This window comes from Carassius carassius, chromosome 1 (assembly GCF_963082965.1).
Source record: "Carassius carassius chromosome 1, fCarCar2.1, whole genome shotgun sequence".
Taxonomy (NCBI): domain Eukaryota; kingdom Metazoa; phylum Chordata; class Actinopteri; order Cypriniformes; family Cyprinidae; genus Carassius; species Carassius carassius.
The window spans coordinates 40503479-40519676 of NC_081755.1; the positions used below are offsets into that span (position 1 = coordinate 40503479).

The window sequence follows — 16198 nt, forward strand, 5'->3', positions numbered from 1 at the left end:
CTTTTTTCATTAGCCCATCATCCGTCCGAGAGTTTTACACACTGGTCTGTTATTGTGGCGACATTTCCATGCTTCGAAACGTGACGATGAATGAAACAAACTGTGATTGGTTGTTTGACATGTCGGTCAAACGGCATCATGGGCGGGCCTTGGCCAATGAAAGCTGCCATGAATTTCAGACCTTCAGCCGTCAGACCATCTATTAATGTGAACAATTCTTGGAATCAGTCTCCACTGAAATGACCTCTCAAAATATTTTCTGGGCGGGGACGGGGTATGCTCTTTTTTATTATTATTATTATGGTGTGCTCAAAGCATATTCAATCACAGACTGTACAGTCAGAGTTTGTCAGAAAGTTAAGGGCCTTATTTCCAACATTTTCTGCTCAGTTTCTTTTTCTTGAGCACTGAATATGCTTCAACTTTTCTTTGGATTTGTTTTTCTCTCTTCAGTTTCACAGCTTCAGAGTCTCACAGGTTTGTATACTGAAGTGCAAACTTTCTTTACATGGAATTAGCTTAGATATGTTTTTAGCTTTTGCTTTCTTTGAGATTAAATGATAATAACTTTTTTTAAGGAAAAATGTTTGGAGTAATTAATGGAACTTGAATAATTAATTAATTTCTATTCAACTGACATGTTTGAGCTTGTACTAACATTGTCAAATGTTGTCTTGCTACTGCATTTATCAGTAAACGTGTGTTTTTTTTTTGTTTTTTTTTTTACATATGATTATAACAAAAGATGGACTTCTACAGCAACCAAAAACAAAATGTTACTTGCCCAGCTCTATAAAATACAAAGCTCTAGAAGCAGGTAGTGGTCAGTTTGTAAGTCTTAAAGACTCATGGTACTGTAGGTTATTTTTGTGTCTGCTTGTAATATGATACTTCAGTGCTCTAACTTAACCAGCGTTAAATCGCAACCTTCTCAATGTGTTTAACAGGTGCACAAGCTGAATGTCCTCTTCAGCTCAACCCACAGAGAGTTGTTGTGAGATACGGCAGTTCTGTTGCAGTTAACTGTAAAACTTCAGTCCTACATAAAGGGATTGGATGGGAAGCCATTGAGGGAGCAGTGCCTATGACCAAAAACCAGAATCTGATCACATGGAGAGTGATAAACCTGACAGAATGGGACATAAAGCCATTCTGCTACATAAACTATAAAATAGGCGATAAGAATCAGTGTATAGAAGAGCTCCCAGTCGCTCTTTACAGTTAGTTTCTTTGTTATTGATATCTATTTTAATTCTCAGAAATACAGGTGCATCTCAATAAATTAGAATGTCGAGGAAAAAGTTCATTTATTTCAGTAATTCAACTCAAATTGTGAAACTCATGTATTAAATAAATTCAATGCACTCAGACTGAAGTAGTTTAAGTCTATGGTTCTTTTAATTGTGATGATCTTGGCTCACATTTGACAAAAACCCACCAGTTCATGATCTCAACAAATTAGAATACTTCATAAGACCAATTAAAAAAAATGTTTACAAATTAGAATATGGTGACATGCCAATCATCTAATCAACTCAAAACACCTGCAAAGGTTTCTTCAAAATGGTCTCTCGGTTTGGTTCACTAGGCTACACAATCATGGGGAAGACTGCTGATCTGACAGTTGTCCAGAATACAATCATGACACCTTTCACAAGGAGGGTAAGCCACAAACATTCATTGCCAAAAAAGCTGGCTGTTCACAGAGTGCTGTATCCAAGCATGTTAACAGGAAGTTGAGTGGAAGGGAAAAGTGTGGAAGAAAAAAAGATGCACAACCAACCGAGAGAACGGCAGCTTTATGAGGATTGTCAAGCAAAACCGATTCAAGAATTTTAGAGAACTTCACAAGGAATGCACTGAGGCTGGGGTCAAGGCATTAAGAGTCTGTAATGATTCATCACAGGAATCACAGAGATCAAAATCACAGAGATCCAAATTTAGTGTGTTTAATTGGGTAATCCAAAATCCAAAACAGGCTAGAGGTCAATAACCGGGAAAGCAGTCCAAAACAAGAAACAACAGGTCCATAGCGGGAAACAGAGACAGGAAGTGAAAAAAACAAACAAAACAACAACCACAAGGAGACCAGGAGGGAGGTGGACCGGCGGAGCACCAGGCGGAGGGATGGAGGGCCAGGTCCATAGAGGGAAACAGAGAAAAAAAAAAACAAAGACCAGGAGGGAACAGAGAGTTCAGGGGCCCAGGGCAGAGCCGACAGGGCAGGAATCCAGAGTGGAGCAGGTGGAACTGGAGCCATGCGGTCGAGACAGAAGCCCACCAGGGCGGCGCAGAAGACCACCACAACCGTGCGGTCGAGACAGAAGCCCACCAGGGCGGCGCAGAAGACCGCCACAGCCGTGCGGTCGAGACAGAAGCCCACCAGGGGGCGCAGAAGACCACCACAGCCGTGCGGTCGAGACAGAAGCCCACCAGGCTGGCGCAGAAGACCACCACAGCCATGGGGTCGAGACAGAAGCCCACCAGGGGGCGCAGAAGACCACCACAGCCGTGCGGTCGAGACAGAAGCCCACCAGGGGGCGCAGAAGACCACCACAGCCGTGCGGTCGAGACAGAAGCCCACCAGGGTGGCGCAGAAGACCACCACAGCCGTACGGTCGAGACAGAAGCCCACCAGGGCGGCGCCGAAGACCACCACAGTGGGATCGATGGCACAGGAGAGCAAGTCTGGTTAGGTAAACCTGAAATAGAGAACATGAACAGGTTAAGGGTGGCCTCCGTGGCCCTGAGGAGATGGTATATGGTCTCCATGGCCATGACAGGGCAGGCAGTGAGTTCCTGGATGGCCTCCATGGCCACGACAGGATAAGTTGAGTGCTCAAGAAGTTCGGCAGAGACATGGAGAGGCTCTGGTAGATCCGTGGTGACTCGACTCTGGAGGGTCAACGGGGACCTGACTCGACTCTGGAGGGTCAACGGGGACCTGACTCGACTCTGAAGGGTCAACGGGGACCTGACTCGACTCTGGACACATGTGGCTGTCATCTTGTGCAGAGGCGCTCGGCCTGCGGCCATTTGTGCAATGGCGCTGGGCTGGTGGCCATCTTGTCTGGAGGCACAGTCTAGAGTCGGCCATCACACTTGGAGAGACAGGTGTGGCTGGGGTATCCCACTGAGACCGATGTTGCAGGTACATTATGAACCCCCAAAAATCCAAGATCTCCAGCTCATTCATTTCCCATTCCGGCACAGGGTTATCCAGACAGACGTTGAATAAGTCTTTCAGGGCCGCATCATTATACCCCATTCCTACCGCCATGTTCCAGAGCATTTGCACCACCCACCTCACTCCCCTTTTGATGGAGGGTGGTTAGGTTTTGGAACCTTGCCCTCCACTCCTCCACACTGGCTGGGGAACGGATACGAAGTCCCACACCACTTGATCTGGGCATGATGGAGTCCTTCTGTAACGATTGATTACAGGAAACGAGAGATCCAAATGCAGTGTGTTTAATGGGGTAATCCAAAATCAAAATCCAAAACAGGCTAGAGGTCAATAACGGGGAAAGCTGTCCAAAAACAAGAAACAAGAAAACACAAGGGAATGCGAGAAAACAGGGTAATGGAAAACAAGGACTCCATGAAACAGATAGAAAACAGACTGCTTTATATAGATAGGTGAAGACGATGAAAGTGGAGACAGCTGAGTGCAATTAACAGGTGTGCAATTAACCGTGATGAAGGGACAAGGCTTGTGGGAAATGTAGTACCTGCAGCGGGGTGCCTATGGGGAAGTGAGACCACTAGTGGACACCCAGGGAAACACAAACCAGACACTTTGACAGAGCCACCACACACAGACGTGTCAAGGAATTTGGTTACAGTTGTTGTATTTCTCTTGTTAAGCCACTCCTGTACCACAGACAACGTCAGAGGCATCTTAAAGAAGAAATGGACTGCTGCCATTTGTCCAAAGTCCTTTTTTCAGATGAGAGCGGGTTTTGTATTTCATTTGGAAACCAAGGTCCTAGAGTCTGGAGGAAGGATGGGGAATCTCATAGCCCGAGTTGCTTGAAGTCCTGTGTTAAGTTTCCAGTCTGTGATGATTTGGGCTGCAATGTCATCTGCTGGTCTTGGTCCATTGTGTTTTTTGAAAACCAAAGTCACTGCACACGTTTACTAAAAACTTTTGGAGCACTTCATGCTTCCTTTTGCTGACCAGCTTTTTAAAGATGCTGATTTCATTTTCCAGCAGGATTTGGCACCTAGCCACACTGCCAAAAGCACCCAAAGTTTGTTAAATGACCATGGTGTTGCTGTGCTTGACTGGCCAGCAAACACACCAGACCTAAACCCCACAGAGAATCTATGGGCTATTGTCAAGAGGAAGACGAGAAACAAGAGACCAAACAATGCAGATGAGCTGAAGGCCACTGTCAAAAAAACCTGGGGCTTCCATACCACCTCAGCAGTGCCACAAACTGATCACCTCCATGCGACACTGATTTGAGGGGGTAATTAAATCAAAAGGAGCCCCTACCAAGTATTGAGTACATGTAGAGTAAATGAACATACTTTCCAGAAGGCCAACAATTCACTAAATTAAAAACATTGGTCTTATGAAGTATTATAATTTGTTGCGATAGTGAATTGGTGGGCTTTTGTTAAATGTGAGCCAAAATCATCACAATTAAAAGAAACAAAGACTTAAACTACTTTAATCTGTGTGTATTTGATTTATTTAATACACAAGTTTCACAGTTTGAGTTGAATTACTGAAATAAATGAACTTTTCCATGACAATATAATTAATTGAGATGCACCTGTATTTAATAAATGTACATTCATCACAGCAGATGAGTGTAATAAATCTTCCTCCACAGAGACTCCAGACAGTGTGTCCATCAGAACTGTGATTCACAGAGGACCAATGATAGAGGGACAGCAGTATGAGCTCCAGTGTGACGTTCATGATGTGGCTCCTGTTCAGTATCTCACTGTCAAATGGTACAAAGGACAGACTCTGCTGAATCAAACCATCTTCAGTGACACCATCGAGACTCCAGTAAATAAAGCTATCACACTCCTGATCCGTCCAGACAGAGCTGATGATGGAGCTCAGTACTGGTGTGAAGCAGAGCTGGATCTGGGAGCAGAAGGACCTCAACCTCCCCCAAAAAACTCATCAAAACCTCTTAATGTCGAAGTATACTGTAAGTTTATTATTGCTAAGCTAGCCATATAATTCAGTTTATATTTTCTGTGTGAATGATGTACAACTGTCCTATTTCATCACACACAGACATTTGCATATTAATTGAAACTATTTGATCAAATATTAGATATTAATTCAATGAATACAGATAAAAAGTTTTCAGTTGTATTTTTTGTGATCTGTTAATAACAGCTGCTCATCATGATGCCGTTGTGCTGAGAAATGTATCATTGTCCTCTTCAGATAAACCACGACACTTCAGTTCAACAGAGACCATCATTAAAGATGATAAAGTCATGCTAGATTGTACAGTGAAGGCAAACCCGGCTCCAGACTACACATGGTCCTCAGATCATCTGAAAGAGAAGATCAGCTCCTCAGTGCTCAAGTCCTCAGCACTCAGTCCAGGAAAATACACATGCACCACCACAAACTCCCTGGGAAGAGACAGCAAAGTGTTCATCCTCAAATCTACAGGTGGGTTATAAGTGAAAAAAAAATGTGACAGTGTGCATCATTTGTCTGTTGATTCATATAAAATGCTAATAATGATTGCAGTAATGATTATTTTGTTTATATGTCAATAAGATTTCATAAATGTTTATTTAAACATTTTGTATTGCATTTTCATATTCTTTGAGCTAAGTTGTTTTGCTCTCAATTAATGAGTGCACAATTGAGACATATCTGAACTTTTTTTTTTTTCCCCTGGATGTTGGTTTGGGTGCTACTTATTTTACACATAGTGTTTGATTTCTGGGTGTAAAACCTAAGTCACTCTTTTATACACTCTTAAAATTAAAATTTTATTTTGGCATCTATGGTTCCACAAAGAACCTTTAACATCCATGGAATCTTTCCATTCTACTAAAGGTTCTTACTGGAAAAAAGTTCCTTTAAATTTTTTTTAAACGTTCTTCACAAAAACAATTCAGTTTATTTTAAGAACTTTTGGGGAACCAAGAGTAGTTTTTTTATGTCATCAAACCCCCCTTTTCAAACCTGTAACTTTAGGAGTGTATCTGTAGACAGAGATTCAGCATTGAAAAAACTGAGTGTTGTTTCTGTGTGTACTATTATTAACACTGCTTTTCTTCCACAGGTAGTCGTCACACATTCTGGACTGTTCTTTTTTTCTTCCACTTGCTGGTTACATTGATTGTTGTCATTTAACTTTCTTAAGCTTTTTGCTTTCCGAAAGTGGTCATATCTTTTTTTTTTTTTTTTTTTTTATGAAATGTTGTGACATTAACACCTTGAAGTAGTAAAAAAATTTTTTAGACCTTATACTCATATACCCTTATACCCTAACTGCTAGGCTGTAGGGGGTCCCTTAAATAACAGTGTAAAAAATTACATTACTTCATGCCAAGCCAAAATCATGTTATGAAAGCTATAGACCCCCCTTCCTCAAATCTTGCCCTGGAGGTCTAATGCACTGCAGAGTTTGGCTCCAACCCTGATCAAAGCCACCTGCCTGTGATTTTCTAATGATCCCAAAGACATTGATTAGCATGCTCAGGTGTGTTTGATTAAGGTTAGAACCAAACTCTGCAGGAAAGTGGATCTCGAGGTCCATATTTGAGGATCCCTGCTATAGACTTTTGTTGTGGTATTATTTAGGGCAGTATTTCAGTTATGACATTAATGAAAATGAATGTTGAGTGAGGGCTGAAGTACAGTGCATTCAATGAATTGTATTGCTGTTTCACAACTGAATGTTCAGCTGAAATTGGATCAATCAGATGCGAACAAAGTGACACATGTCTGACACAAAAAAGTCACTACCCCAGTTTATCTTGCTCCAAATTAAAGGTCACTAGTACAAAAAAATGTCTGGCTTAAATGATTATTTCTTAGTGTCAGGATCCCAGTCTATGTTCCCTTGTCTTTGGTTTTGCGGACTCTTATTTTGAAATGTTCTTGTTCCCCATTGTTTCTGTGTTCCCTTGATCCTTTGCCCATCTTGTTAGTTTCTATAGTAATTGATTAGCTCCTCCCTCCTCGTTACATCATTATCCTGTCAGTATGTAACTCAGTCTTACCACCATTCACTGCCTATAGGGCTTGGCTGTCGTGACATCATTACTTGGCGTGGCCGCCATGTTGATGGCCTCCTTTACTGCTACTTGGACTACTGCACAGAGTTTAGACGTACTCCATCTCAACATTGAACATTGGAAATAAGGGAAATTTCCCGGGTTAATCGTCCAAAATACGGGAAAATTTCAACATTCATCTTTCTGTTGCTATCCCTCTGCTGACAGCAAAAACTTGTCTAATGTGACTTTGCTTACAGATTGGCGTGAATTTGTGCTCTCGTAACAACCACGGTTTTATCTTAAAAAAGCCAAAATCACGCTAAGGTTGCTTTCAAGTAAAAAAAAAACCTCTGTTTCGCAATAAGGGCAAGGAGTAGCAACAGGACAACAGTACAAAGACTGACAGGTCCGATGGAGGGGCTAACAGGATATTTTACAGGAAAATACTAAAACGGGAAGACCGCGGGAAAAGAGCTCAAATACGTGAGAAACCCGGAAAAAAAATGGGAGGGTTGACAGTTACTAACTACACTTTTGAAACACATAGTTAAAAGTACATTTTTGAGTGGTTGTTAGCACTAACAGTTATTTAACTAGCAGCTAGGTGGAGCGCTGTTTACCTTTGTCCGGATTACTGTATACTGTTTGCCGGTGCTGTGCCCATTTTCGACCCCCTGCCGAATTACTACCCCCCTTGTTCAACTCGCTACCTGTTTGCCTAATCCTAACCCCACCCCTAATCCTAACCCCTCCCCCACACCTACTCCTAAACCTACCAATACTAGGGGGGGGTAATAATTCGGCAGGGGTCAAAATTGGGCACAACACCGGCTTTATGATCTGCAGCTCCTGAACCCATCCATTTGTGAACTGCACATGAGACTCCAATGACTTGTAGCTTCGGAACTGTTCTGAAGTGTAGGTGCTCACAAAACAAACAAGGTAACGTTAGCCAACGATATCTGTAATGCAAAAGTGTCGCAGCAAGTCTTCATCGGTGCTCCACTCTTTGTTTGGATTTTTTTTTATATGGATCCAAACCGTTAACAGTGGCGATTTTGTCCGCATACCGGTCACTGGCATCCCTATTTAGCATATCCCTATAAATCCCACAACCTTTTCGCAATTTTAACATCTTTTTTTTCTTTCTCCCAACTCTGCTTCTTTTCATTCGACTTGCTGAATGTTTACATTCGCGAAGCCATCAACACTTCCCAGAATGCAACGCGGTGCCCAAGCCCTATTCTGATATTAACAGGAGGAGTAACAGCTGTCACAGAAAAAGAAAAAAAGGTAGAAATATGAGTCTAGAAGACCTTTCAAAAGTTACATAGTAAAGAAAATCTTGATGATAATTATAGAAGGAAAAGACAAGACATTTTAATGCAACATCTATAATAGAAAACCTGATGGGACTGGAGTATTAGATGCTGATTTTGAGATATGGGAACTTAAAAGAGAAGCCTATTATGTACATTTAAGCAATGAGCTTCAGGAAAACATAAAATGTAATAATATGATCAAACATGCAGATGATAGTATTCTTAAAGCAGTACTGGATTTATTTAATAAGACATGGATCAAGGGGAGGCTAGCAAGATCATGAAAACATGCAAAAGTAATACCAGTATAAGTCAGGAAAATATGCATCAACTGGGAATTACAGGCCAATAGCACTTAAATCTAATTTTTGTAAAATAATGGAAAACATGATTGTAAATAGGATAAATCATGTATTATGCCGCATTTCCACTGAAATTACCCTGAACAATTGTACCAGGAACAATTTTTTCCCCATGCAGGAACTTTTCCCCCCCCAGACCCATTGCTTTCTGCATTTCCACTGTGGTCTAAAGTACTATGAAGATTAGGCAAATAGTCTGGTGACGTAGGTCTGCACGCTTTTCTCAGTACAAAGTATGCTAATTTTGGACCTGCTTCCTCTGTAGTTCTTCAAACAGCAGCGTACTTGATAACATCAGTCAGCTTACTTTGGCTACTGTAATTTTCCTCTCTGTATATTTACAATAAAACGAAATAGGATATCAAATACCACTACCACCTTTAGTTTTTCATTTAAACATTATAATAGCCAGAGAAAATGTACTTATTTCAGGGAAATGTGTATATATACAGCCATTACAAATGAAATGAAATATTATATCAATTGCCTCTTTTTTTTATTTAATTTTTTTTTTTTCATTTTAACATATAGATAAATTGAATACAGACGAAAGATCGCCTGTTAGATTTACCCAAAACTATAATTAAATTTTATGTTTAACCACTAAAGAGACATCAGAGCCAGTGGGAACTGTCAGAAGGTCTAGCCGAGTTGGGAGTGCTCTAGGCGGATACATGATCACTGAGCTCCTGTTGATGACATGGAGCTGACCGTCTCCGAAATTGGCGAAACATATTTTTAAATAGGCGCTGTCTTTAGAAATAAACCAGATTTGAGTTTTAAACAATTACATTCTCACCTGAAATACTTTTAAAATTACATTTAATGACACAATAACATTAATACATGAAAAAGTACTACCTCGCCAGCAGGGACTTTCTGAGGGGCATTTTTTTTTAACCGGAACGGAGACAAATCAAGATGGCTGAGTGAGTGGTTTAGTCTCAAGCAGGCTCCGAAGAAAAGGTTTTTCAAGTCCAAACTTTAGTTAAAGAAAAAATCAACGAAACCATATTGTGACAGAAGTGACTTTTATTCGTTTTTGACAAACTTTTGAACTTTTTGAAGAATTAATTGCACCTAAATAACTAACTACCAGAAAGATGGAAAAACATGGTGAAGCTAACATAGTCGACTATGCCTACAGTACATCACTGCGCTGAGTGATATGAGTGAAACGGGGTTAAACGAAATCCAAGAAATGGAGCAATCTTTTGCTAATCTCGAGGACGATCAAACTCCTGTAAATAGTCCACAAACGAAAAAGTTGAGGAAGAGAGGCGCAAAGGCAGGGTAGAAAAATGCAAATAGCTTTATGCTAGCTATTGAGTCTGTGTTGAAAAGATTTGACGGTCTAGATCAGTGGTTCCCAAACCTGTCCTGGAGTATCCCCAACATTGCACGTTTTCTTTGTCTCCCTAATCAAACACACCTGATTCAACTCATCAGCTCATTATCACATGGGTTAATGAGCTGATGAGTTGAATCAGATGTGTTTGATTAGGGAGACAAAGAAAACGTGCAATGTTGGGGGTACTCCAGGACAGGTTTGGGAACCACTGGTCTAGATGGTAAGCTGGAAAACATTGAAGCGAGGATGAATAATGTTTAAGAAGCTCTGAAAAAGTTTGATGCCCTAGAAGTCAAACTGCAGAACATTGAATAACGCACCGACGCCATTAAACGAACCACGGATGAAAATAAAGAAAACATAGAGAAGCTACAAAGACAAGTTGAGTTACTGGCGGCAGAAAACAAATCCCTGAAGGAAAAGGTTTTGGAAGCTGCGAGATACAAGAGGTGATGGAACCTCAGGATCTTGGGATTACCTGAGAAGGAAGATGAGAAAACCAGAGATGAATTCGAGAGTGATAACCACGTCTGTTGACGAGCTCCGCCGAAATGTTGACACCATTCACCGTTTGGGGATAAAAGGTACAATGACTAACAACATGCCAAGACCCATCATTATGCAGTTTGTTTCGCGAACGGTGAAGGACTAAGTGTGGAAGATGTCGAGGGAGGCCAGAGTGTGCAAAGAGAAGATGATCACCTTTAAAAATAATTTCTCCAAAGAGGATCGGGAGGGGAGGGAGAAGCTGTGACCACTGGTGGACGAAGCCAGGCGCCACGGAAATAAGGCTTTTTTGAAGGAAGGATACGCGATCATCGATGGGGAAAAAGGTTTATCCTTGATGCATATATGATACGTTCCATAACCTTCCAAAAACTAATCACACGTTTTCCAAGTTGTTGTTCTTCTGTTATTATGGGCTGTTGAATAGACTGGGAAAAAAGACTCATTAATATGATTAAAAAGCCTAAGTTTGGATTGAAACCTTAAATGAAAACATTAACTGTAACCATGTCATTTTAAGGGCAACAACTGCATAGTTCCACAATCCAAACAACAAAATCAAAACACATTCGACACTCCAAACAAGAATTTTACTTAATCACGATTCAGCATTTGTTTTCATTTTTAAATTTGGTGTAAAGAAAAAAGGTCTTTACCAGTGAAACTAAATAAAAAGTAGGCTATATAAATGATAAATCAAATTATGTTTAGTGCATGGACTAAAACAAAGATGCTACAGCAGGTGTGTTTTAAATCAAATTAAGTCAAAGTAATTTTAAGGTAAAATAAAAAAAATATTCATCCTGTAGCCTACAGAAGCTACAGCAGGTGTGTTTTAAATCAAATTAAGTCAAAGTAATTTTAAGGTAAAATAAAAAAATATTCATCCTGTAGCCTACAGAACTTACGTTTACTTCTGGCTTTTCAAAAGTTTCTTCTTAACAAAAAGAAGCATTTCAGCTTTGTCACAAGTTAGTCTGTTTCGTCCAGCACATGTGAAGCTGAGCTGAACAACCAACGGCTTTTCGCTTCTTGGTATCTGTATCTCAGACAGGTAGCTCTGCATTTCCAGTGCTGTACGGCTGCCCGTATCCTTAATCACTTCAGAATTTTCTTCCAATATCTCATCGTGCATCGCCAACAGTAAGCTTGCTCTGCGTGCGTGGCATTTTTTCTGTTTGAGCATTTCTAGTACTGTATGTTTGACTGTGTTGGAGAAATATATATCCTTGTACCTTTTTATTAAAACAAACAAAAAATGACAGATTATAGCCTGTTATTATGTAGAGCCTAGCTTATTACTATTATTATTATTATTATTATTATTATTATGATTATTGTTATTATTAGGCCTATTATTATTATTATATTGTTTTCGTTACCTCGGATCGAGTAGCGTAGCCAGACAGTACAAGGGCTCCATTTCAACATTGCTGAATCTTTTTTCATCCGCTTCTAAAAGAGTGGATTTGAGGGTTTTAACGCAATGATCCGTCTCAGCGCTTTATTTATGAGACGTTTCAGTGCAATGATTGAAGGGATGACATCTGCTGCAGTTGCAGTGGAAGAGCTGATCTCTTTTGTAAGCTCCTCAAATGGTGCAAGAAGAGTCAATATGTTCTCGATTAGACCTCATTGGTACGAGCTGAGCCTTGCAGGTAATTCGTAGTCTGCAGCATATGCCCCCAAAGCATGCTTCTGCTCCATAAGACTTGACAGCATATAATACGTGCTGTCCCATCGAGTTGGGACATCTTGTTGTAGCCTTTTCTTTGGCTGGCCCAGCTGTGCCTGCACATTCTGAAGTCAGGAGTATGCGAGCGGTGAATGTTTGAAATGGCCAACTATTTTTCTTCCAGTCGCTAAGATGTCAATTACACTGCGCTGTGAGAGCAACCCTTCATTTACGGCCAGTTGAAGAGTGTGGGCCATACAAGGCAGGTTAGGGAGGTGAGCATCCTGCATTGCTTTACACATGTTTGCAGCATTATCACACACAATTACATGCACTTTGCTTTTGGAAATGTTCCAGGTTTATATTGGATTTAAATCCCATATTTAAACCATTTCGTCAAAAGCCATGGCAAGCACAGATGCTGTATGTGAACCAGAGAACTCGTGTGCAGGTAAGAGAACTTTCTGTAGTTCGAAATCAGCATCAATATACTTTGGCTGTCAGACTCAGCATAGATATTGGGCTCACATCAGCGCTCCATATATCGGTGGTAAGACTAATGTATCTGACCTCAGCATTAAGTAGACCGTGAACATGAGCTGACAACGCATTATAGATTTTGGGTAGAGCCACATCCAAAAAGTATCGTCTGTTGGGCAGTGTGTATCGCGGATCCATGTGCGCCATAAGACGGCGGAAACCTTGGTCTTCTACAACAGAAAACAGCTGGTCATCCAGTACAATAAATTCCATTACTTTCTTTGTAATGGCTTGCGCTTTTGGACTATCTCGGCTGTAACTCTGTTTTTGTAGAATTATGAACTTCACTGATAGTTGAGTGAGGGATGAAGGTCTTGCCTGTTTTGCATTATCAACAGACTTTTGATACTCATCGTGTTCTTTCAGGTGATGAACTTTTAAATGTCTGATCAAGTTTGTTGTGCCGAATGTCTTCGCTGTTGTTCCTTCACGATTAACTTGTCCTTTGCAGACATTTCAGATTGCAATCTTTAGGTTCTGTGCACAGATTTCAAAATACTTCCACATAAAAGACATGTTCGCGAATGATAACAAATGTAGTCTGTGCACGTGGGCGCACTTCAAAATACAAAAAAAAAACTAAAGTAGGGATGCACCGGTTGACCGGCCATAAACCGGTTCTGACCCTAAAAGAGTGGATTTGAGGGTTATAACATGATGATCCATTTCAGTGCTTTTATTTAAAAATACTACTTTTGACTATTGGAGATTGAATAACCTTACAAATTTGGAATATACATGGATTAGTGCTTCAAACAGGAACCAACGGTCAAGGCTAGATTACTGGCTAATATCACATTCAGTAAGTAACAAATTTCCACAAAGAGGACTGTGAATCCTTTTTTACTCTGATTAAGAGCAATATTAAAAGGATTGGGGAGAATGACAAAAAAAGGTTAGAAGGCAAAATAAATTAGCAAGAAATGGAAAATGCCCTGAAAAAAATGAAAAATGTGAAGTCACCTGGAATTTATGGGTTGATCTCGGAATTTTTAAAAAACAATTTTGGGAATATATCAAAGAATTGTTATTGAATATATTTATCGAATGTATACAAGAAGGATGTCTTACTCCAACAATGAAAACTGGCATAATAACCCCCCCCCCCCCCAAAAAAAAAGATATAACAATTTTAGACAATTGGAGGCCCATTACGTTGTATCATAAGTTATTAGCCTTAATATATGCAGAGAGATTGAAAACAGTAATTGATCAAATAGTAGATGAAACTCAGTCTGCGTTTATAAAAGGTAGAAGTATACATAATAATGTGAGATTAATATTGGACATGCTCGACTATCTGCATATTCTGGAATCGGAAAGACCGATTTTATTTATAGACCATTTCAAAGCTTTCGATTCTATAGAACATGATTTTTTTATTTTCTACTTTAGAAAATTTTGGATTCAACAAAAACATTTTGTTCAGCGATCAAAATGTTCTATACTAATATTTACAGTTATGTCTCCTTAAACCCAGCACAAACACCTAGAATAAATATAACTTGCTGAATAAGACAAGGATGTCCAATTAGTCCCAAGTTGTTCATTTTATGCACACAGCTACTAGCATATCTGATATTAAATCATCCAAATTTACAGGGTACACATTTTTTTTTATTACGATACGCCTCAGTCAGTTTGCAGACGACACTGTCTTCTTCCTTAGGGATAAATCTATGGAAAGCAATGCATTGCATAATTTATTTTTTCTTTTTTTTCTTCAAAGCTTCAGGTGTTCGTTTAAATATGAAAAAGTGTGTACTACTTGCGTTATAGATGTATAGATACATAAATAACGTCAATCCCTGTTAAAAAAAGAAGTTAAATATCTTGGAGTTAAAATGGTTAGAGATGAAAAACAAAGAGAGTAAATTAATATGAAAGAAAGAATTTATCAAGTACAAGTATCCTTAAACCACTGGCTTAGTAGAGATCTTTCTATTTTTGGGTGTAACTCATGTCCAAGGCTGAGGGTATATCTAAACTGATTTATCCATGCCAATCTCTTTACATTGCTCCAAAAAAATGTGAGGAAAATTAACTCCATTATATATTTATCTGGAGAAATAAGACCTATATGTTAAAAAATCTCAGTTGGTTAAGGAGCATAATGGTGGGGTATCAAAACAGTGGATTTTGAGACAATGTTAGGAACATTTAAAATAAAGTGGTTGAAAGAGTTTCTATTGAAGCCGGATTCAATGTGGTTTCACATTCCAAAAAGTATTTTCAAGAGGTTTGGTGGGTTAAACTTTCTTTTGAAATGTGACTTAGACATTTCTAAAATAACTTTTAATTTATCTGAGTTTCATAAACAGGTTTTGCATCATTGGAAGATGGTATTTAACCATTACTTTACCACTCACTGTGCCACCTTGTGGAATAATAGAGTAATTGTTTCAAACAAAAAGTCTTTGTTCAACCAGTTTTGGCTTGACCAAGGCATTATCTTTGTTCAAGACATTTTAGATATAAAAGGTGAAATCTTACAGTTAAATGATTTAAAAAACAAATGTAATAATATTCAATGTTCTCTTTAAGAATATAAGAAAATCTGTAAAACTATCCCAGTGAATTTGATACAGCTGATAATAAACACAATTATTTTTTCTAATGTTCAAATCAAACTTCCTGTATAAAATCCCTGTTGAACTGTTATTTTGCATAGGCGGTATAGGCAAATGCTAAGGGCGCCACTCATCCATAGGGGCGCCAGAGTGAATTTTTTTGGGTTTTTTTACAATTTTTTTTTTATAATATGCTACTATTTAAAAACCATTCATTCGAAATACTACCAAATAAAGAAAAAAAAAAGTCCTGCTCTTCCATCTTCCCCCGCCTATCGAGTGCTTGAAGTGCGTCAGAAACAGAGCGCGCGCACGATCAGTTATTGGTAATTTGTTGTGTAGCGTGCCCGACACCGCATCCAATGTACAGAGCTCGTAGAAACGGGCCTGGCAGCTCGCGCCAGTTCTAGACAAGGTGAAAGTTTCCTGATTGTGACGGAAGGCAGAATTTACATGAAACATTATAAATGAGCATAGTCTGCGATAGATACAGTGCCAAAAAGAAGAGAAGAGGATAAAGACAGAGGTAAAGAGTTGTAGTGAAAGAACAATTTATTGCATAGGAGTAAGATACTATAATTTCATGGCAGTTATTTTTACCTTAAACTTAATGTTAGCAGTTGTTCTGAGTTCTGAGTCCCCAGACTGTGATT

The 16198-nt window shown here is 39.5% G+C and overlaps 1 protein-coding gene across 7 annotated transcripts in view; it reads left to right on the top strand.

Annotated features, from left to right (window-relative positions):
• The first annotated feature begins 325 nt into the window (after positions 1 to 325).
• Positions 326 to 16198, top strand: part of LOC132150502 (hemicentin-2-like) — a 55429-nt gene continuing 39556 nt past the window's right edge. For 3 of the 7 annotated variants that reach the window (XM_059559257.1, XM_059559261.1, XM_059559263.1), the window contains exons 1-4: positions 326 to 477; positions 948 to 1220; positions 4845 to 5174; positions 5420 to 5653. In XM_059559257.1, coding sequence (XP_059415240.1) covers positions 414 to 477; positions 948 to 1220; positions 4845 to 5174; positions 5420 to 5653 — 901 coding nt within the window. In that variant the 5' untranslated portion in view covers positions 326 to 413. Of the gene's footprint in view, positions 478 to 947; positions 1221 to 4844; positions 5175 to 5419; positions 5654 to 6278; positions 7010 to 16198 lie in introns of those variants that run through there. The other 4 variants (XM_059559254.1, XM_059559255.1, XM_059559259.1 and 1 more) reach the window with 2 other exon arrangements.